This window comes from Astyanax mexicanus, chromosome 16 (assembly GCF_023375975.1).
Source record: "Astyanax mexicanus isolate ESR-SI-001 chromosome 16, AstMex3_surface, whole genome shotgun sequence".
NCBI classification, from domain to species: Eukaryota; Metazoa; Chordata; class Actinopteri; order Characiformes; family Acestrorhamphidae; genus Astyanax; species Astyanax mexicanus.
In genome coordinates this window covers 7,891,741-7,914,384 of record NC_064423.1, presented here as the reverse complement: position 1 = coordinate 7,914,384, position 22,644 = coordinate 7,891,741, and the positions used below count along the sequence as shown (strand labels likewise).

The window sequence follows — 22,644 nt, the reverse complement described above, 5'->3', positions numbered from 1 at the left end:
CAGGAACAGGAAATCCTAAAAAAATAAACACACAATACATAAAAGAGACTAAAAGTGTGAAATAATTAATAGGATAAAGGGTATGTATGTATATATGTCCGTCTGTCTGTCTGTGGTGTTAAAACTGTTGTATTGGTGGAAGGACTACCATCAATAATCTACAGCTAACACTCTGAACACACTGAAAAAAATGATGTGTAAAATTTATTTTAAAAAAGTTTCACAACTTTCTGAATTTGCTTTTTTTAAGTAAATTTATTTTCAGATAAATTTAATTAACTTCAACTCGGTTTCAAGACTTAAATGTTACATAGAGTACCGTATTTTTCGGACTATAAGGCGCACTTAAAAACTTTTAATTTTCACAAAAATTGACAGTGCGTCTTATAATACGGTGCGCCTTTTGTATGGATTTTACTCGTCAGGTTGTAAGGAGCAGTAAACACACACTCCGTGCAGCGTTATAGAGAGTTTCAGTGCTATACAGAGTCCAGAGCCGTGCAGCTCCGAGGCTGAGCAGCAATAGCATTAGCTAGATGCTAACCGCTAAGCTAGCTAGCTTATTCACTGAGATCAGTATTATCTAAATTTTACTCGTCAGGTTGTAAGGAGCAGTAAACACACACTCCGTGCAGCGTTATACAGAGTTTCAGTGCTATACAGAGTCCAGAGCCGTGCAGCTCCGAGGCTGGAGCAGCAAATAGCATTAGCTAGCTTATTCACTGTTCAGAGATCAGTATTATCTAAATTTTACCCGTCAGGTGTAAGGAGCAGTAAACACACACTCCGTGCAGAGCAGCAATAGCATTAGCTAGATGCTAACCGCTTAGCTAGCTAGCTTTTTCACTGTTCAGAGATCAGTATTTTCTAAATTTAGCACTTTTAATACTGCTGGAGCAGTATTATTAGAGTTAGATGCTAATCGCTAAGCGTTCACCGTTCAGAGGTGAGTTATCGGCCTGTAAGTCTGTGCTGCTTTGCCTGGCTAGCATTAGCTAGATGCTAAGCGCTAACTCTCTCAGAGGTGAGTTTTATCAGCCTGTAATCTGCTTGTTTACCGTGTTAAAACAAGCTACGGGGGACGAATCGCTAGCTAATATCTCACTGTCTTACCAGAACACGCAGGATTACTCAGTGTAACGCTGTCGTTTAAGTTTGGGTTAACTTTACTAGTTTAGGTGACTAGCTAGCGTGCTAGCGGATAGCTATGCTAACGCTGGTGCAGCAAGCCTTAGTGGACATCTGGAAATCTAAGCTTACTGTAAATAAACTGAAGCACGTTACTCACCCAAATAAACAGTTTTCAGGAGAGGAATCTGTGTAGATTAATATCCAGCACTCGTTTGACTTTGAAATAGCTAGATTTGTATACTGAGACGCTCCACCGGCAAGCGACCACCCCCGGTGGGGGAAGGGAAACATGGCGCCACCCCTGTTCACTTTGATATAGGCACCCTTTCTAGTGTCACTTAACGCGCCTTATAATGCGATGCGCCCTATGTATGGAAAAATAGCAGAAAATAGGCGTTCTTTGATAGTGCGTCTTATAATATGGTGCGCCTTATAGTCCGAAAAATACGGTAAATAAGTGAACTGAACTTCAGTCAATCCTTTCTTTTAGTAAACTTTACTTCATTTATGCATACAAAATAATCTAATTACAATTATACAATATTACTCAAATAATTTATGATACATAATATATTATAATTCCTGAAATATATATATCATTAATTTTTTGTAGTTAAAACACACATATTACACTGTCTCAACAAATGGATGGCATGTAATACATTCTTTATACTAGTTTACTAAAAATAATATATTACATGCTGTCCATGTGTTGAGACAGTGAGACTTGGTTTGATTACAAAATAAATCTTTGAGATTATGTAAATATTTGAATGAGTATTTTAACTAAAATTATATATAATAATAATAACCTGAAGGTGAATTATAGGATTATGGATTGATGGACGGCAGGTGAAGCTGTACCTGAGACTGTTACGCACTCCACGCTCTGCTGCTGGGTTCCAGATCCACAGATCCCGTCCTGAGGCTCGCAGGGTCCCCGTCCCGTCACCTGCCACTGGAAGCTAATGAGGGGGTGGCAGGTCATGGCTTCAGTGATGTGAGGGCAGCTCTCAGACTGACCCCACGCCTCCTCAGATACAGAGCGCATCCTCAGCATCACACCTGAGGAGGAAAAACACACATGAGTGTGTGTGAGTGTGTGTGGGTGTATTATATTTAATAAAAAGAGATTCTTTAATGGTCAGTAAAGGTAATAGTTCTGTAGAGAGATAGTGATAAATGTTGTAGTAAATGTGTCTAAATGTGCTGCATATTGTGGCTCAAACTCAGTCTGCAGTAGATCTTTAGAGACCCTGTAATAAAACCCTGTGGAACGCCACAAGATACGCTAAACCAACCAGTTACCAAGAACTGTACATGTCCAGGTGTTTCTCTGATGAACTTATCGTGTGCAACAAAGAAAACTCTTGCTCTTCCTTTCCTGGGGCGGTCCTAATGAGTGCCAGTTTCATCATTACAATGTTTCTGATGGTCTTTGTGACGGAACTTGAGAATACCTTCATTTTTTTCTTAAAGTATTTCTTCTTTTTCTATTTAGTTGAGTAGTTTCATTATTTCACTATTCACTGTATACCTGTAACTCTACCTCTTCACTACTTTACTTTAACTGATGCTCTCAAACTTTACATTAAGAGACAAGAAATTCAAGTAATTAACTCTTGATGAGTTCAGCAGCACAGCTGTGAACTGAAAGCCTGAATTCCAGGTGACTCTACCTCATAAAGCTGACTGAGAAAATCCAGCAGAGATGTTCAAAACTGATCATCTAAACAAGAGGAGCTAGTAATGAACAGTTAACATCTAAATTATTATTTAATTTATTTTTATGTTGATCAGGAGGTCAAAATAAAATATTAAAGAATTTTGTGCTAATTATTTGGTGGTTCAGGCTTTATGCAGTTAATGGTTTAATAATCAGACTTATTACAGTGATTGAGAATTAATTTGAATATGTAAATGTTTGAGTACATTTCTTTTTGAATTACAGAAAATTAGCTGATGGAATATTTTACTATTAAACTTTAGAAAAACACTGAATAAAACAATTATTAAAATGACAAATTATTCCTGACTTTTGACTGTGTGTGTGTCATCACTAATTTGCAACACCCACACCCCCACACACACACACCCACACACATGCGTAATCTAATTTTTAAACTTTCAGCAGCAGAAGCTCCATCTTTTAGGATCTTGTTGGAACAAAAACAAAAAGCATATTTGTTATATATGTTTTATTAAGCTTTATTAACAACAAAAACAACATATAAAACATATTCTAATTTGTCTAACACTTCTGACTGATTCTGTATAGTTTTTTTTTTTTTTTTTTTACAATTATTAGGTGAATACAATCAGCTGTGCCTGACTGATGATCATTACAGGGAGCTTCTTCACTGGATTCAAGCTGAGCACAAAGGGCAGAACACATACTGTAGATACTGTATTCTGGTAACATGTGAGTGTGATGATGTAAAACACTGTGGCTTTTATACCGTTTATATAGAGATCAGATTTATACTGTATAGATGAAGATCACAGTGTTGTTGTTTTTTATTAGATATCATGCAGCTCTAATTAGATTACAGGTGTTGTAATATCTGAATGTTCTCCTGATCTTATGAGATCATATGAGATATTTCATATCTGACCTTTCCTCCCAGGATGCTCAGGGATGTTGTCATGGATACAAGGACCCCAGGTGGACCAAGGTGAGAGACGACAGCGTCTGGAACACGGGACGGAGCAGGACTGGATCAGTACGGGGGGAGGAGCCGAGCACAGACCCCTCCCAACCGGCCTCCACACTACAGAGACAGAGAGAGAGAGAGAGAGAGAGAGAGAGAGTTTTGAGTTTCTTAAAATCTCAGTTAAACAGGGATATAATCACACCTTATTGGAAATATAAGAGAATCAGGAAAATTGTGAAAAACTAGAACCACATCACCAGGAAAGTAACAGTTCACTATACTCCAGTACATATTTTCTATCAAAAATAAAGAAGACCTCTGTGAACATGAATCTCTTCTCCTGGAGGAGTGTACTCTATATCAGTTTGGTATCTTCAGTGAAGGCATGGAGCTCAGTATCAGGAGTCTGATATGATTAAACACAGCGGAAACGCAGCTGGAGGAACTTCTGGTACAGACACAAAACTCTGGACTGAAGGTCTCCAGAAGGTTTAGGTAAAGCGGAACTTGTACAGATCATCAGGGTTTCTCTCCTGCATCTCAGTATATAAATCTGATAGAAACACAGCTTTGCTACCAGACTTTATAACCAGAACTACAGAGCTCTGGAGTTTATAAAGCTTTCTGGACTCTGATTGAACCAGACCTGTCCTTCAGTTTTCTAGAAAACAGTACGAACAGTGAGAGACAGACAGTACGAAGAGTGAGAGACAGACAGTACAAAAAGAGAGAGAGGGAGACAGTATGAAGAGTGAGAGACAGACAGTACGATGAGTGAGAGACAGACAGTACAAAAAGAGAGAGAGGGAGACAGTATGAAGAGTGAGAGACAGACAGTACGATGAGTGAGAGACAGACAGTACAAAAAGAGAGAGAGACAGACAGTACGAAGAGTGAGAGACAGACAGTACAAAAAGAGAGAGAGGGAGACAGTATGAAGAGTGAGAGACAGACAGTACGAAGAGTGAGAAACAGACAGTACAAAAAGAGAGAGAGGGAGACAGTATGAAGAGTGAGAGACAGACAGTACGATGAGTGAGAGACAGACAGTACAAAAAGAGAGAGAGGGAGACAGTATGAAGAGTGAGAGACAGACAGTACGATGAGTGAGAGACAGACAGTACAAAAAGAGAGAGAGACAGACAGTACGAAGAGTGAGAGACAGACAGTATGAAGAGAGAGAGAGACAGTATGAAGAGTGAGAGACAGACAGTACGAAAAGTGAGAGACAGACAGTACAGAGTGAGAGACAGACAGTACGAAGAGTGAGAGACAGACAGTACGAAGAGAGAGAGAGAGACAGTACGAAGAGTGAGAGACAGACAGTACGAAGAGTGAGAGACAGACAGTATGAAGAGTAAGAGACAGACAGTACAAAGAGTGAGAGACAGACAGTACAAAGAGTGAGAGACAGACAGTACGAAGAGAGAGAGAGAGACAGTATGAAGAGTGAGAGACAGACAGTACGAAGAGTGAGAGACAGACAGTATGAAGAGTAAGAGACAGACAGTTCGAAGAAAGAGAGACAGACAGTACGAAGAGTGAGAGACAAGCAGTACAAGGAGTGAGAGACAGAAAGTACAAAGACTGAGAGACAGACAGTACGAAAAGTGATAGACAGAGAGTACGAAGAGTGAGAGACAGACAGTACGAAAAGTGAGAGACAGACAGTACGAAGAGTGAGAGACAGACAGTATGAAGAGAGAGAGAGAGACAGAATGAAGAGTGAGAGGCAGACAGTACAAAGAGTGAGAGACAAACAGTACAAAGAGTGAGAGACAGACAGTACAAAGAGTGAGAGAGAGACGGACAGTATGAAGAGTGAGAGACGGAGAGAAGAAGAGAGAGACAGAAAGAGAGATACCTAAATAGTCACACTTAATTACACTGGTAATTAATGTCTAATTAACCTTAGTGAACTGTTTATGTATGCTTTGATGTTAACTGATCAACTGTTGTTTGTTTTTTTCAATGAATCAATTCATTAATTTATTAATTAAGTAATTATTTAGTGTTTTGGCGACACTGTAACTGTAAATGACAATAAAAATGACAATTCTTTTAATTGAATTGACCTGAGAGACTGACAGACAGACAGACAGACAGACATGATGGTGTGAGAGAGAAAGTATGTGGAGAGAAAGAATGAGACAGACAGCACAAAGAGAGAAAGAGAGAGAGAGAGAGAGAGAGAGAGAGAGAGACTCTACATCACTTCTGCATGCAAACTTGCACTCTCTATAATCCATTAATAATAAAATAAATAAAAGTTAAAAACTGTCATTTAAATGTGTGTTTTTTACAGACCAGACGCTTCAGATTAGCATTTTAATTACGGTGCAGCCGAGTAGCAGCGCTAAATCCCCTCAAAGCATTCTGCTTAAAGCCTAAAAGCCTGTATAGGATAAAAGAAAGCGCTTCACGCAGAATTCAACATACACTCAAGCAGCAGTTCACTTCTAAACACTGTTCTTTATCTGAACAACACTGATTTCAACTTTACCAACAAAAATCATATAAATCCTGCATTTATATTTAATGTATACAATATTACTCAAATCATTTATTATACATAATATATTGTAATTCCTGAAGTTTAAATATTTTTAGTCAAAACATATTACACACATATTACACTGTCTCAACACATGGATGGCATGTAATACATTCATCCATGTGTTGAGACACTGAGACTTGGTTTGTTTACAAAATAAATCTTTGAGAATATGTAAATATTTGAATGTGTGTTTTAACTAAAATTATATATAATAATATTGTACAAATTAAGTAATTGTAATTAGGTAATAATTTATGCAGAAATTAAGTAAAGTTTAATAAAAGAAAGGATTGACTGAAGCTCAGTTCACTTATTTACTTTATGTAACATTTAAGTCTTGAAACCGAGTTGAAGTTACTTAAATTTACCTGAAATTAAATTTACTTAAGAAAAGAAAATACAGAAAGTTGCAAAAGTTTTTTTCATCATTTTTTTAGTATACTAAAAAAGTGAACAGTGATCTGAACAGAGATTCTGAGGAACAATCAGATTTTTCTGCAGAGCTCTGGCTTTATATATCTTCACACTCGCAGACTTTCAGACCAGACAGTGTAAACCTTTTCCAGACGCTGCAGTAGAAAATGTACCGTAACAGAAGAAGAGAAAATAATAGAATATGTAGAGATGTGGAGATAGATTGGACCTGAGGTGGTGTTCAAGCCTGTTAAAGGTTTAAGATAGTAGATAGAATTTCTACTAGAATTTTGATAGTATGGTGAACTCCCTGCAGACCTGTGGACCATACACTCACCCTTATTCTGGAAAATACAGTTATTCTCTCTCTCTCTCTCTCTCTCTCTCTCTCTCTCTCTCTCTCTTTTATTCTCTCTCTCTCTCTCTCTCTCTCTCTCTCTTTTATTCTTCATTGTTCTGCCAATCTTGTTGAAGTAATTTGGGTTTTATTCTTTTTTCTGGTTGTAACGGTGGAAAGGCTTTTCTTCATGTTCCGTCAGGCTGTTAAAATGGAAAGTTTTGCCTCCTGAGATCAATAATATCTGTCTGTCTGTCTGTCTGTCACTCAACCCTGTGGAGTAGCTGCTCTCCAGCCTGAGGTCATGATGTCTGATGTTGAGGTCTGGCTGGACTGTGGGTGTAATATCTCCAGCACTGGCCCGAGGAGCATCACAGCTATTCTCTCCCTCTGAGATAAACTGGAGTAACTCCAACATCAGTACCTGTGACTAAATACAATCAAATCCTCACAGCAATGATCTGACATCAGGTTTAAAGTGTGACTAAACCCCCTGATTATAGCTGACTCAACCCACAGCTCACATTTGAAAAAGTCTAAAAAATGGGAGATGTAGTTTGGGTGGGGCATTGGGTGATGTATGGGTTCAGGGGCGGGGCAGTCATAACAATAAACTATTTCTCTCTTTAAGTGATGAGTACAGCTTTTTGCCTCGGCTATGAGCCACTGCCTACCCAACACATGGCCTGACTACCTACCCAACACATGGCCTTACTACCTACTCAACACATGGCCTAACCACCTATCCAACACATGGCCTAACTACCTATCCAACACATGGCCTTACTACCTACTCAACACATGGCCTAACCACCTATCCAACACATGGCCTAACTACCTACACAACACATGGCCTGACTACCTACCCAACACATGGCCTGACTACCCAACACATGGCCTAACTACCTACACAACACATGGCCTGACTACCTACCCAACACATGGCCTGACTACCTATCCAACACATGGCCTGACTACCTATACAACACATGGCCTGACTACCTACCCAACACATGGCCTGACTACCTACCCAACACATTGCCTTACTACCTACACAACACATGGCCTGACTACCTACCCAACACATGGCCTGACTACCTATACAACACATGGCCTGACTACCTACCCAACACATGGCCTGACTACCTACCCAACACATGGCCTTACTACCTACTCAACACATGGCCTAACCACCTATCCAACACATGGCCTGACTACCTACCCAACACATTGCCTTACTACCTACACAACACATGGCCTGACTACCTACCCAACACATGGCCTGACTACCTACCCAACACATGGCCTGACTACCTATCCAACACATGGCCTGACTACCTATCCAACACATGGCCTGACTACCTACCCAACACATGGCCTGACTACCTATCCAACACATGGCCTGACTACCTATCCAACACATGGCCTGACTACCTACCCAACACATGGCCTGACTACCTATCCAACACATGGCCTGACTACCTATCCAACACATGGCCTGACTACCTACCCAACACATGGCCTGACTACCTACCCAACACATTGCCTTACTACCTACACAACACATGGCCTGACTACCTACCCAACACATGGCCTGACTACCTATACAACACATGGCCTGACTACCTACCCAACACATGGCCTGACTACCTACCCAACACATGGCCTTACTACCTACTCAACACATGGCCTAACCACCTATCCAACACATGGCCTAACCACCTACACAACACATGGCCTGACTACCTACCCAACACATGGCCTGACTACCTATCCAACACATGGCCTGACTACCTATCCAACACATGGCCTGACTACCTATCCAACACATGGCCTGACTACCTATCCAACACATGGCCTGACTACCTATCCAACACATGGCCTGACTACCTATACAACACATGGCCTGACTACCTACCCAACACATGGCCTGACTACCTACCCAACACATTGCCTTACTACCTACACAACACATGGCCTGACTACCTACCCAACACATGGCCTGACTACCTACCCAACACATGGCCTTACTACCTACTCAACACATGGCCTAACCACCTATCCAACACATGGCCTAACTACCTACACAACACATGGCCTGACTACCTACCCAACACATGGCCTGACTACCTATCCAACACATGGCCTGACTACCTATCCAACACATGGCCTGACTACCTATCCAACACATGGCCTGACTACCTATCCAACACATGGCCTGACTACCTACCCAACACATGGCCTGACTACCTACCCAACACATTGCCTTACTACCTACACAACACATGGCCTGACTACCTACCCAACACATGGCCTGACTACCTATAAAACACATGGCCTGACTACCTACCCAACACATGGCCTGACTACCTACCCAACACATGGCCTGACTACCTACACAACACATGGCCTGACTACCTACCCAACACATGTCCTGACTACCTATACAACACATGGCCTGACTACCTACCCAACACATGGCCTGACTACCTACACAACACATGGCCTGACTACCTACTCAACACATGGCCTGACTACCTACCCAACACATGGCCTGACTACCTACCCAACACATGGCCTGACTACCCAACACATGGCCTTACTACCTACACAACACATGGCCTGACTACCTATCCAACACATGACCCAACACATGGCCTGACTACCTATCCAACACATGACCTGACTACCCAACACATGGCCTAACTACCTACTGAACACATGGTCTGACTACTCAACACATGGCCTAACTACTTACTCAACACATGGCCTAACTACCTACACAACACATGGCCTGACTACGTACTCAACACATGGCCTAACTACCTACCCAACTCATGGCCTGACTACCCAAAACATGGCCTTACTACCTACACAACACATGGCCTGACTACCCAACACACGGCCTAACTACCTACCAAAAACATGGCCTGACTACATACACAACACATGGCCTGACTACCTACCCAACACATGGCCTGACTACCTATACAACACATTGCCTGACTACCTACTCAACACATGGCCTAACTACCTACACAACACATGGCCTGACTAACTACCGAACACATTGCCTGACTACCTACTCAGTACATGGCCTGACTACCCAACACATGGCCTAACTACCTACAGAACACATGGCCTAACTACTTACTCAACACATGGCCTAACTACCCAACACATGGCCTTACTACCTACACAACACATGGCCTAACTACCTTCCCAACACATGGCCTAACTACTTACTCAACACATGGCCTAACTACCCAACACATGGCCTTACTACCTACACAACACATGGCCTAACTACCTTCCCAACACATGGCCTTACTACCTACTTAACACATGGCCTGACTACTTGTTCTTTATCAGGAGCTTGTTGAGTATGATATAATGAACCTGGCTCTCTGAAGCTGCTCACGTGTGGTAGCTGTGGTCTTACTCGGGGACGCTGTGGTGTTTTCAGAGATGCTGACGCAGTACGCCTCCCGGGTCTGGATCCCGCCTCCACACAGGAAGCTGCTGTTGGCATGGCGATGATCCTGCTGACTGAGGAGGGGTCTTACCTGGCACGACCCCCAGTTCGTCACCTTCCACTCATACCTGTAACACAATCAACCTTACACTAATGCACTGATTAATATTAGACATGTTCACACACTCTATAATAACTCTATAATAACTCTATAGTAACTCTATAATAACTCTATAATAACTCTATAGTAACTCTATAATAGCTATAATAACTCTATAATAACTATAACAACTATAATAACTCTATAATAACTATAATAACTTTATAACAACTCTATAATAACTATATAATAACTATAATAACTCTATAATAACTATAATAACTCTGTAATAACTATAATAACTATAATAACTCTATAATAACTATAATAACTCTGTAATAACTCTATAACAACCTTAATAACTTTACAATTACTCTATAATAACTATAATAACTCTGTAATAAGTCTATAATAACTATAAAAACTATTATAACTGCAATTACTGTAATAACTCTGTAATAACCCTATAATAACTATAATAACTACAATAACTCTGTAATAACGCTATAATAACTATAATAACTCTATTATAACTATAATAGCTATAACTATAATAACTCTGTAATAAAGCTATAATAACTCTGTAATAACGCTATAATAACTATAATAACTTTAATAACACCAAGTTAACAGCAAAAACATTACCAATAAAGGTAACCAGTGTTCAGCCTCACTCACACCTTATACAACTGTGGGCTTTTCCAAGTTTTCTCCTGAGGTAACACTTCATGATACATACAGATATCCTATTCTATCTAACATAATTACAGCGTTTCTGATATAATACATCATATATAATGTAATATAATATATCATGTAATATAATAAGAGGTGTTACCTGGGGCAGTGTGGGAGGAGCTCTCCTGCAGTGTTACAGGTCTGAACCTCCTCCAGACCCGGACACTCTTCCCCCCCGCCGGCGGGAACACCCCTCACGCCGCGGGTTCTGCTCCTGAATCCCGGTACCTGATCCACCGAACTGCAGGATTTGGAGCACGCACTCCACGCTGACCAATCAGAGACCTCGCAGTCCCTCGGCATCGCACAAGAGCGAAAGTTCACAGGGACGTTCTCACTATCACACAGACTGTAACACAGCGGAAACATCACGAGTATGTTTTACTGTAGTATAGTTATTAGCAGTATAATTAAATTAATTTAATCCCAGTTTATAATAAATTCCCCATCAATACAATTCTCTTAATAAATAATAGAGGATAAGCACACGCCTCCTCCGATACATGTGAAGTCAGGCTCCGCCTCTTTTCCATCTGCCACCAATCAATTCAGCATCACTAGGCATCAACCACAGCAGATTATAGATTGACGGACGGATGAATGGATGGATGGATAGATAGAGCATCAGTTGTGTTGTGAAGAGGTAGAGTTGGTATACAGTTATTAACAGTGTAGTCACAAAAATTACAAAAAACATCAAAAATAAATGATGAAACTGGCACTCATCAGGACCAGTGAAAGGAAGACCAAGAGTTACCTTTATTGTTAAACTACTATATTTTTATGCTTAAGAATGTTGTAAATAACAATGAATTAAGACATTAACCATTTGTAATGCTTAATATTGTCTTAATTAGTGTTAATTTATAATTAGTTGCGACATTATTTCATAGGTACTCTCTCGGACTCAGGCTGCTGAAGCCTCATGATCTGTTGGATATTTGACTAAATTTTTCAACAAAATTTCTACTTTTACATTTTCATTTTCTCCGAACAGTAATTTTCTCCAGACAACGAATTTTAATTTACTGATATTTCTCATATTGAGTCCTGTGAAATCACAGGATCAGTGTGTTTATTAAACATCATATCAGAGAGAGATATTACAGATAAAACCCAACAAACCAAAAATAGCTGTTTTCAGTAGAGAAGGAATATTTTTGTCAGAAACAGAAACAGTTTGATCCACAGAGCCAATATTTTCAGTTTGATCTGAATAAAAGAGGATTTACTGTGAGGAATTACTGAGGACAAACACTCTCAAACATCTGAGTCACAAAACTAACATCACACTGCCGAGGTTCATCTCACAACTACTTCAAAACTGAATCTTAGAAAGTGAACTACAATGAACTTTTACAGAGTGGCCACCAAACCAACATAACAAAACACTAACAAGTTATTTTTTGAAAAGTAGGATAACGGTCAGCATATTAATTAACTTACAAGTAATTTTATGAAGTGTCACCATAAAAGCGTTTTTCCCGTCGTTATGAGAGCAAAGACACACTGACACGCCCTAAATCAAGTTGCATTTTGCACGGTTAGCAGCTTATCGATAGATTTAATAGGGTGCTGGGTCTCAACCAGTGGCAGATGCTGTTTTTTTTTTAAGAAGGGGAGTGTCTTATAAGTGTTATGAACAGTGAGCATAAGAACAAATAACAGGTGAAATGTTAGATTATTTAAAATTAAAAATAAATAATTGCAGACATGTTTTACTTTGTAATATATATATATCTGCAATTATGTTTCTATTTAATATATAAGGATGAACAAATAAAAAGTCAGCATTTACACTATGTTATTCATATCAGGTAAGTGCGTGCTATTATTACAAAGGCTCTAATAGAGTTCAGGAACATAATCAAACAGTAATTAATCAGGATAATGAATCAGTTGTGTGAGTGCAATACGTTCTGAGTCATTTCACTTGGTAATGAAAGAATAATTAAAGAGTGAAGAACAGGTTGGTGGCATATTTAAATTTAGATGTGTTGGAAAAGGATTAAGTCCCTATTTGTACATCTTAATATTAAGTCCTGGACTAATTACTGAAAAAGAGTTTACTTTAGGGATTATAACAGGGTTATAAAGTCCTCTTCCATATTTAAGGTGTTTTCTATTTGTTAACAGATCAGAGTTTATCTAAAAAAATATTATAAATAAAAAAAAAATAAACTTAATAAATCAGTTAAACATCTTTAGAGAAAGTGAATTGCCTCTTTTTATGAACATTACATTTACGAGTTCTGAGAATCTGAAATACACATACACTTAGAACTTACTTACAAAATTTAAGTAAACCGCTTGCCTTAAAAAGTTGAGTAATGGGTAATGAAAACTTAAGTTAGCATAACTGAAAACATCAAGTTATTACAACTAAACTTTTTAATTTTTGTTAAACTGTAAGACCGGATAAGTTAAGTTTACTTAAAAGGCAGCCAGTTTGCTCATTTTTTTAAAGTAATAGGTAATGAAAACTTGAGTTATCATAAATTAAAACATCAACTTATTACAACTAAAGAGGAAGTTGATTTATTTCTTAGGTAGCCCGGGGGAATCACTACACACTGATGGTGAGTGTCTGTTAGTCAGAAACTGTTGGACACGCCCAGTATGCAAATAGATTGTGACAGAAGCCAATGGAAAAGAAGCTGTTAATGACAACAGACTAAACTCAGTTGGTTCAACTCAAAGATCTCAGTTTGAATAGTACAGTATATGTGCTCTCAAATGTTCAACTAACTCAAAATAGTTGAGTATTGGGTCCCACTTTATAAAGGTGTCCCTAAGTACTATGTAGTTACACTGTGTAATTACATAACCTGTACCTCTGTAATTAATCTGCAATAATGTGTACTTCATCAGTAGTTACACTGTAGTTACATAGTACTTAGGGACACTTATTAGACAGTGATGCCGAGTATTGTTTAGAAATATAAAATTTTATGTAAAAACAGACTTAAATCATTTGAGTTCAAACAACGTATGAGTATACAGTGTAGATTACATGAATAATAGAGCAAAGGTGAGAAATAGTGAGATATGAAACGTGATAGTGTGATTCTCAGCATGTTTTCCTATTAGGTAAAATGATGTAGTGAAGGAGTTTCATAATATATGATATAGAAATTATATTTGACCTCTTAGCATTAATTAATGTAATGTAATCCGCTTCATGCAGGATCCATCATCACTTTAAAATGTAAAAAAAAAAAATCTATATTTTTTAACATTTCAGCAAACTAAAAAAGCCTCTGATGCTATTTCCACACTCCGGGTTGCCAGATATAGGACATAATAACATAATAATCACAGTGTGCTGCATTCTTCTGAGAAGCTCTATGAGCAGAGATGGAGTAAAATGACAAATTATCTCCTGAACACTTCTCACAGGTACAGCTACCAGACTAGGAAGCTTTTATTTTACTGTTCACACTTTCTCTTCTTCCACCTTAAAACATAGTCCAATTCCACCTTTAAAAAAAGGTGCATATGTTACACTGAACCTGTATTAGAAGCGTTTTAAGTGTTTGATATATTTATGATTATGTTGTGTAGATAGCAGCACAGATTGTGAGATTGTGTGTGTGTGTGTGTGCGTGTTTAGGGGTGTGTGAAATCATACTACAGGATTTTACCAGGCTTTTTTAATGTATGTTCTCTGTAATATTTAACATTATAGTAAATAAGGTTATGTAAACTTATGTACCCTTCCAAAGGGTATTTATCTAAAGGTTTTTACCCCCCTCCCAAACTATTGCTTTTACCGCTTTGGGGGATTAAAGTCTTAATACCCCTAATAATTCTCCTGTAATTTTCACCCTGAGTTAAATCTAAATTTTGAAAATAAAAAATAAAAAGTAGTTCACACTTTAAACGCAAAGCCATGTTTATATTAATACATACGTCTCAATAATAAGCCCCTATAAAAAGATTGAATTAACCCGACTAAAAATTCCAGCTCAAAAACAGCTGGTCGTTCAGAAAAAGGTGTGTTTTTACTGGATAAACAGCTGTTTTTTAAACTGTTTTTTAACAGAGAAGTTGCAGATAAAAAGTTAAAATGATTCATTAATTTCAAACGTTTCCTGATTTAGTCGGCGCTAATTAAAGTAATGTTGACAGCGTGTGATATTATATAAACCTACAGTTTAATGATATAAATGTGACAGGATCACTGATCTGATGGATTATTATTAGAATATATAATTTTATTTATGGCTGAAATGTTCAGACAGAAAAGCTCAGCTTATGTTATTATCAGCAGCAGCAGCAGCAGGTGCTGGGAGCCAAAAATATGGTATATTGGGTTATTTCTATATAGAACAGCTTTAATCTTTCATATTACTTGTCACACAATGTCAGGTGTGTTTATGACGTTATAAATAATACCTGTATAGGAATCGTGTTTAGTCTTGAAAAGTGAAAAGTCTTGAATATGGAAAACTTTATACGGTCGCGATCATAATACACACACACATATTGCATCCTGGGCCTGCAGGGAGACAGAAACTGTAAACAAGGTAGACACTAATATCCCAGCAGCCAGATGGCGTTTTATAAAACAAGCTAAAGCAGCGGCTGCTGTTACCCAAGCGTACCGGCGGAGCGTACCTTCACACACTCGCCCTCATAACTCCACACACACACACACACACACACTACCCTCGTAACTCCAAATACTCATCTTCTTAAAGAAAAACCTGAAAATATAAATGTTAATAGTTTTGGTACCTTAAGGAGCATCTTTCTCTCAGATAAAGTTAATAATATGTCTTTGTTAAATAAAAAGTCTTCAAGTCTTATTTTTCATGTTTAACTGTTCTAGTAGGATAGAGTTCAGTTTGTTAAGGCTCTAATTGTTCTATTATTTTGTACATGACTGTTCCTGTATTTTTTTATTATTTATTTTGTTATGTTGCACATTGCTGTTTTAATAGTGCACACTGCTGCTACCAAAAAAAAAGCCGCTTGATGGCATTACATATATATCTTAGTTACATTATTTAAATTTGACCATTAGTGCCTAATGTGGCGTATTACAGATCACTTGTATCACTTTGCATCACTTATATCAAGCCCACCTTTTGAAATAAGATACTGTAAATTTGATGAATCAAACCAATGACTGACCATAGACTAATCTAAAACTGGCATAGGCCTCTCTGCTGTAAAAAAAGAAAAAGAAAAATCGAGAATCAAATCGAATCATGATCCTAAAATCGGGAATAAAATCGAATCGAGGATTTAGAGAATCGTGACACCCCTACTGAGTACGGACCTGATGAGAGAGGATGTGATTGAACGAGATGAGTGTAAATGTGGGCATGGCTTTTATGCGACATCTCTCACACTGTAAATCTGTCCTGTTCAGGTACAACACGATCTGAACTCACCTGATAAGGTGCGAAGATGACATTAGATTAATTGAATTAGGCTCCAGAGCTGTGTGTTTGTGGTGAGAACGTGATCTCACCCAACTATCAAATATTAATATAAGATGCAGTTTAATCTGATATATTAATCAGATAATGCTTATTACCACAGCTATGAACAAGCACTGTCTCTGCTGCTCCATGCTGTTTACACTCTCAGTCTGTGCAGTGTTCACTGTTTACAGCTACGCGACTCAGTACACTATGTGTAAATCTGTGCTGCATATCCCATTAAAAACACTGTTTAGAAGCTCAGTGGCGAGTTACCCTGTGATGCTGCATCAGCAGCAGTTTAAACAAAGACGTCAGGATCTGACTTCACATGTGTCGGAGGAGGCATGTGCTCGTCTACACTGTCCTGGTGTTTGGTAAAAATACTTAATTTTCTTTACTTGTCCATACATTTTTTATCTTATTATTTCAGTTGTTGAATTTAAACCACGGACAGTCAGAACTCTCACCTCAGCATGGTGTTCTTCCCGTCACTCCGCGTGCACCGAAGCTGTCGCGTTTGATATCCGACGTGAACTTCCCATGATCCTCTGCTGTCTCTTTGATGCTCATGGTGCTGATGCTGGATGTGATCGTTGTCATGGCGATGATGCTGTCGACCCATACGCAAAACCCTAAATGCACTGGTTCCGCTTGGGCCACTGCTGAAGTCCACTGTGGTTCTTCCACTAGGGGGCGTACCTTTGCGTCTGCAGCTACTCCACGGCCCCGCCCACAAGCTGTAGCTGTGCTCCTGTTGGTCAGAGGGGCAGCGGGCAGGGTGGTTGTTGTCGTGGTTACAGGGTCGGGTGTCAGTAAGGTCGGGGCACTCAACACCGCCATAAAGGGGCGGGGCCAGCACATGACGCGTGCGCTGCTGCAAGGCGGGGCCACAAGTCCGGCTGCAGGGTGACCAATTGGAGAAGGCGGAGACCACGCAGTCGAGGGGGCAGGGCAGGAGGCAGGCTTGCTCCGCCTCCGGGGGCGGAGAGAAGGCCTCACAGACGCGGGTGCTCGCGGCGCTGCCGTTACCGCGGTGCATACACGGCACACTGCGGCGCTGCAGCCCACGCTGCGCCGTCACACACCGGCTCACCTGCAGCGCCGGGGCCGGGGCGCAGGGACCCCACGGAGACGCCTGCCACTCAAACAGCTGCCGCTGCCACTCACACACCTTCACACACTGCCGCTGCTGCACCGGCCGCTGAGACGGGGGGCAGTTAGACCGGTGAGTGCTCCATCCTTCAGAGTGTATACACCACACCGACCGCACCTGCAGACCAGGTAAACCACACTGCTCAGCTACGCATACACCCCACACACCTGCAGAGAGAGAGAGACAGAGAGAGAGAGAAAATAAGAGATACAGTTCGTACAATTTGTATTGTCATTTTCTTTCTGATGCATGTCTGTGACAAATTGGTCAAAACAATCTCAGTTGTTAATTAAAAATCCTATTTTTCTATTCCAGCAGACTAAGTCACTGTTGGCTCTATCTTGTTCTCTATGGGTGGGTACAGTAGATGGCGCTCTTTCCCCTCATCACTCCTAGGGTGATGTGGATCAGCACAAGGTGCACATAGTGCAACAAAAAAAAAAAACAAGTTCATACTCATAAGAGTATTTAAGAGTTCAGAAATCAATATTTGGTGGAATAAACCTGATAGTTTTAATTACAGTTGTTTTCATGCATCTTGGCATCATGTTCTCCTCCTCCACCAGTCTTACACACTGCTTTTGGATAACTTTATGCTGCTTTACTCCTGGTGCAAAAATATTAATGTGTATATTTTTGTGATGTTGGTAAGCTGTAAGGCTTCTTTATAAAATACTGCTCCAATTTCTTCATTCATTTTGAAAATCTAATAATGATGTACAGTATCACACAGTGATCAGCGGTTAGTGAATGATGACCTCGTGATTAGTGATCAGCACTCTGTTTAGCCTCTTAACATGCCCTGGCCCGCCGGCGGGCCAGAAATTTATGAAAAATCATATCTGGCTGTGTTTATGAATAGTTATGAACAATTATAGGCTCAATATAGATACCCAATATACCATTTTAAAGCTTAGAATCTCTGCTTGTCAGTTATCTAGCCTATTTAGCAGTATCTCCTTTCAGAAAATAAACATTTATGGCGAAATATGCCTAGTTTCATAAAGTTATGATTAATATTTTTCATATTTCCGTTTTTCGTACGTCCATATTTGGTCGGATGCGGTCATGTTATACACCATTCGAACCGTCTGTCTCTCCGGATTCCGAAACTGTGCTCGGGGTTCGTCCTGGGGTTACCTCAGGACACACCGCACCCCCCCCCCAACCCCCACCAGCGCATCCCCCACGCTCTTACCTTCAAAACGAGTCCACACGTAAGAGAATCCGCCAATCCAGTCTCCTATAATCCCCATTTATATCCACTCAGAGCTTGAAATAATTTCAGGCAGAAAAAAAAATATAGAAACTTTAACTGCTTATTAAAACCGTTTCATTCGACGCACAGGCACGTGTGCGGTCTCTACTTACACAACAGACTCTACTGCACGTGACTGTGTGCTTATGAGGTCTGTCAGCCAATCAGGGGTCGAGTGCGGCCAGCTAGAAGGAGGGGCGGGGGCTGCTTGGGCAGAGAGACTGTATCTCAGAGACTGCTCACTCAGCAGGAAGCGCTCTGTTAAAGAGACACTGCGGTTTTCTGTTTGTATAGGAGTAGACCACACAAAAACAGCCTTATTACTGCAAAATGAGTTATTAAAGTGGTAGTTTTTATTATTATAAAGTTTCCAGTTCTTTGGAGAAAGAAAATACCATTACTGCTTCAAATCACAATATTATCTAATCGGTTAATTGCAGCAGTTTATAATTTTATATGATGATTGTAAACACTCTATAGCAAAATGTAGAGCTGCCAAAACCCTTCATCCATATAAATAGTTCATTTTATATGTCTGAAAATAAAAAAATAAAATAGAAAATCTGAAAAGCGCCTAAAAAATTTCCTGGTTTTACCCATATTCTGGCCATTACATGTTCAATTAAATAATTAAAGTGTCTTAAATGAATTGTGTAAAGGCTTCTAAGTGATATTAATTCATAGAATTGACTCTGAATTATTTAATATTAGAGTGATAAGCCTTCAAATGTGAGTATGTAATTTCAGGCGGAAATTGGTCAAAATAGGCTTGGAGCTTAAGAGGTTAGAGACCTCTGACTCTCTATATGGCCGATAATGTCCACAAATGGTGATGTCATACTTTATAAATTTATGCTGGTCTCACTGCTGAGACACTGATGTATCATCGAGTGTCACTCTGATGTATTATTCTATGATGATGTCACTTCCCTGTCCTGACAGTGACAGAAAGATTCTCATCTGATCCTGCGTTATCTGAGTCCTGCTCTCTCGTCCTGCTGTCACACAGTAATGAGCTCGGTCTTACCTTTCAAACAGGCTCCGCCCCATGTCTGTCAGTGCTGATCTACACCGGGTGTCATCCTCCTCTCTTCTCCTGAGCTACTGTCTGTGTTATCATCTGAATTAACTACATGCCAGGGGTGAAGTACCCAAACCCTGTATCTGAGTTAAAGTATTTATATTACTCCAAAGTAAAGTATTTATATTACTCCAAATATTACTCTAATAAAAATACAACTCCAGTAAAAATTTACGGTGTTTTGCAACTTTTAACATTGTGTCTCCTTACAAACATACATACATATATTTTATTGAGATTTTAACTGATAAAGCAACAAAAAGTAGCTCATAACTTTGAAGTGTTACAAAAATAATACATGGTTCTTAACATTTGAAACTAACAAAAAACTGACGAGTGGGATATTCAGAAAAATTCATCCTTCTTTACTCTGGAACCCCTAAATAAAATCCAGTGCAATTAATTACCTTCAGAAGTCTTAACTTAATGAGTTGATAAAGTTAATCCAGCTGTGTGTAATTTGGTCTCAGTATAAATACAGCTGTTCTGTGAAGACCTCTGTGGTTTGTTAGTGAACACTAGTGAACAAACAGCATCATGAATACCAAGAAGGAACTCATCATCCCAAGCAGCTCTGTTCCATCAACCCATCATCAAAATTCGCTTGAACAGTATTCTTTAACTGTTTCTACAAACCTACCAAGACACGACCATTTACCCAAACTGACAGATCCAGCAAGGAAAGCAGCTAAGAGACCCATGGTCACTCTGGAGGAGCTGCAGAGATCCACAGCTCAGGTGGATCAAGAGAATCTGTGCACAGGGCAACTATAAATCCTGCTCTCCACAAATCTGATCTTTATGGAAAAGTGGAAGAAGAAAACCACTTTTAAAAGAAAGATGTAAGAAGTGCTGTTTGCAGTTTGTAGCTACAGGTCATGTAGGAACACAGCAAACATGTGGAAGAAGAAGATTCTGTTCTCAGATTAGACCAAAGATGAGAACTTTTTGGCCTAAAGGTAACATGCTAAAGCTCTATGTGTGGAGGAAAAGTAACACTGCTCACCCTGAACACACCCTGATCCCCACTGTGAAGCATGGTGGTGGCAGCATCGTGTTGTGGGGATGCTTTACTTTCTTTAGCAGGGACAGATTTAGAAAGCTGGTCAGAGTTGATAGATGGAAGATGGATGGAGATAAATAAATACAGGACAATCCTTTTAAAAGAAAACCGAATAGAGGCTGTTAAAAATGCTTTCTGCATTTCACACAGCTGCTCTAAAGCGTGCATTATTACGCATTCTTAAGAGAGCAATAGGATTAAATGAAGGACTGCAGGAAGCTGAACAGCAGCAGCAGCGTTAGAACGGAAAGAGAGAATTGAGGAGAATTAGGTGAACTCTGCTGAACAATAGAGAAGCGTGATCATTACACAGTAAATCACGTTCATCATTAACCACGCTTATAGGAGACGGTGTTTGTGCCGACACCCGAGAGAGAGGACCGGTCCGGTTCTAACAGCTCCGCTTGGTTCTGCTCCGTCTCAGAGGAGGAAGATGCTTTATCTCTAAGCCGTCAATCATCCGGTCGCCATGGTAACAGCGGGCAGACAGATGGCGTGAGCGGGCGAGGGTCCGGAAAGTGATGTCGGTGAGGGTTAAAGCAGAGTGCTCTGATGGGGTTTTAGAGAGTAACGTTGGTTCTGGGTGGGAGTGTTTGGGTCATTGGGTTTCAGTGGTGGGGGGGCGGTGGTGGGTTGAGAACAGAAGAAGAAGAACAGAAAGAAGAAGCTCTGACTGGTGCTGATCACTGTACACCATCACTGTATCCAATAACAGCTCCCCGCATCCCGCAGACTGGAGTAAACTATAGTCATAATCCATATATCAAATTAAACCACAGAACCTAATAATATAACCAGCAGAGAGCCGTTAATCTATAATCAAACATCAGCCATCGATCCAGCTCAGAGAAGAGTTAGCGTCACCAGTTATCCATTAGCTGTTATGGTTATTCCGCCATTTGGGGCTTCATAATAAAAGCCCCTGGCCAGATTGTATTAATGAAAAGGTGTATACTAGGAACAATAGGAACATTCTGTTCTTTATTTGGACACTTTTATTTGCATTTTACTTTGTAAACGTTTGGTCAAAATATTGTCAAATATCTAAATTCTGGTCATATTTAATTCTCATTTTTAGGCATTTTAAACAGGGTTTTGGTATATAGCAACGTATTTCAGCTATTATTGTAAAAATCAGTTTCTCTGATTTTGCTATTTATAGGTTTATGTTTGAGTAAAATAAACAGTTTTGTTTTATTTTATAAACTACAAACAACATTTCTCCAAATTCCAAATAAAAGCATTTAT

At 39.6% G+C, this 22,644-nt stretch overlaps 1 protein-coding gene across 1 annotated transcript in view; it reads right to left on the bottom strand.

Moving 5' to 3' along the window:
- Positions 1-22,644, bottom strand: part of thsd7bb (thrombospondin, type I, domain containing 7Bb) — a 96,669-nt gene that overhangs the window by 28,889 nt on the left and 45,136 nt on the right. Inside the window, 5 exon segments of the mRNA XM_049465647.1 lie at positions 1,996-2,196; positions 3,747-3,902; positions 10,536-10,696; positions 11,507-11,755; positions 17,309-18,161. Coding sequence (XP_049321604.1) covers positions 1,996-2,196; positions 3,747-3,902; positions 10,536-10,696; positions 11,507-11,755; positions 17,309-18,161 — 1,620 coding nt within the window.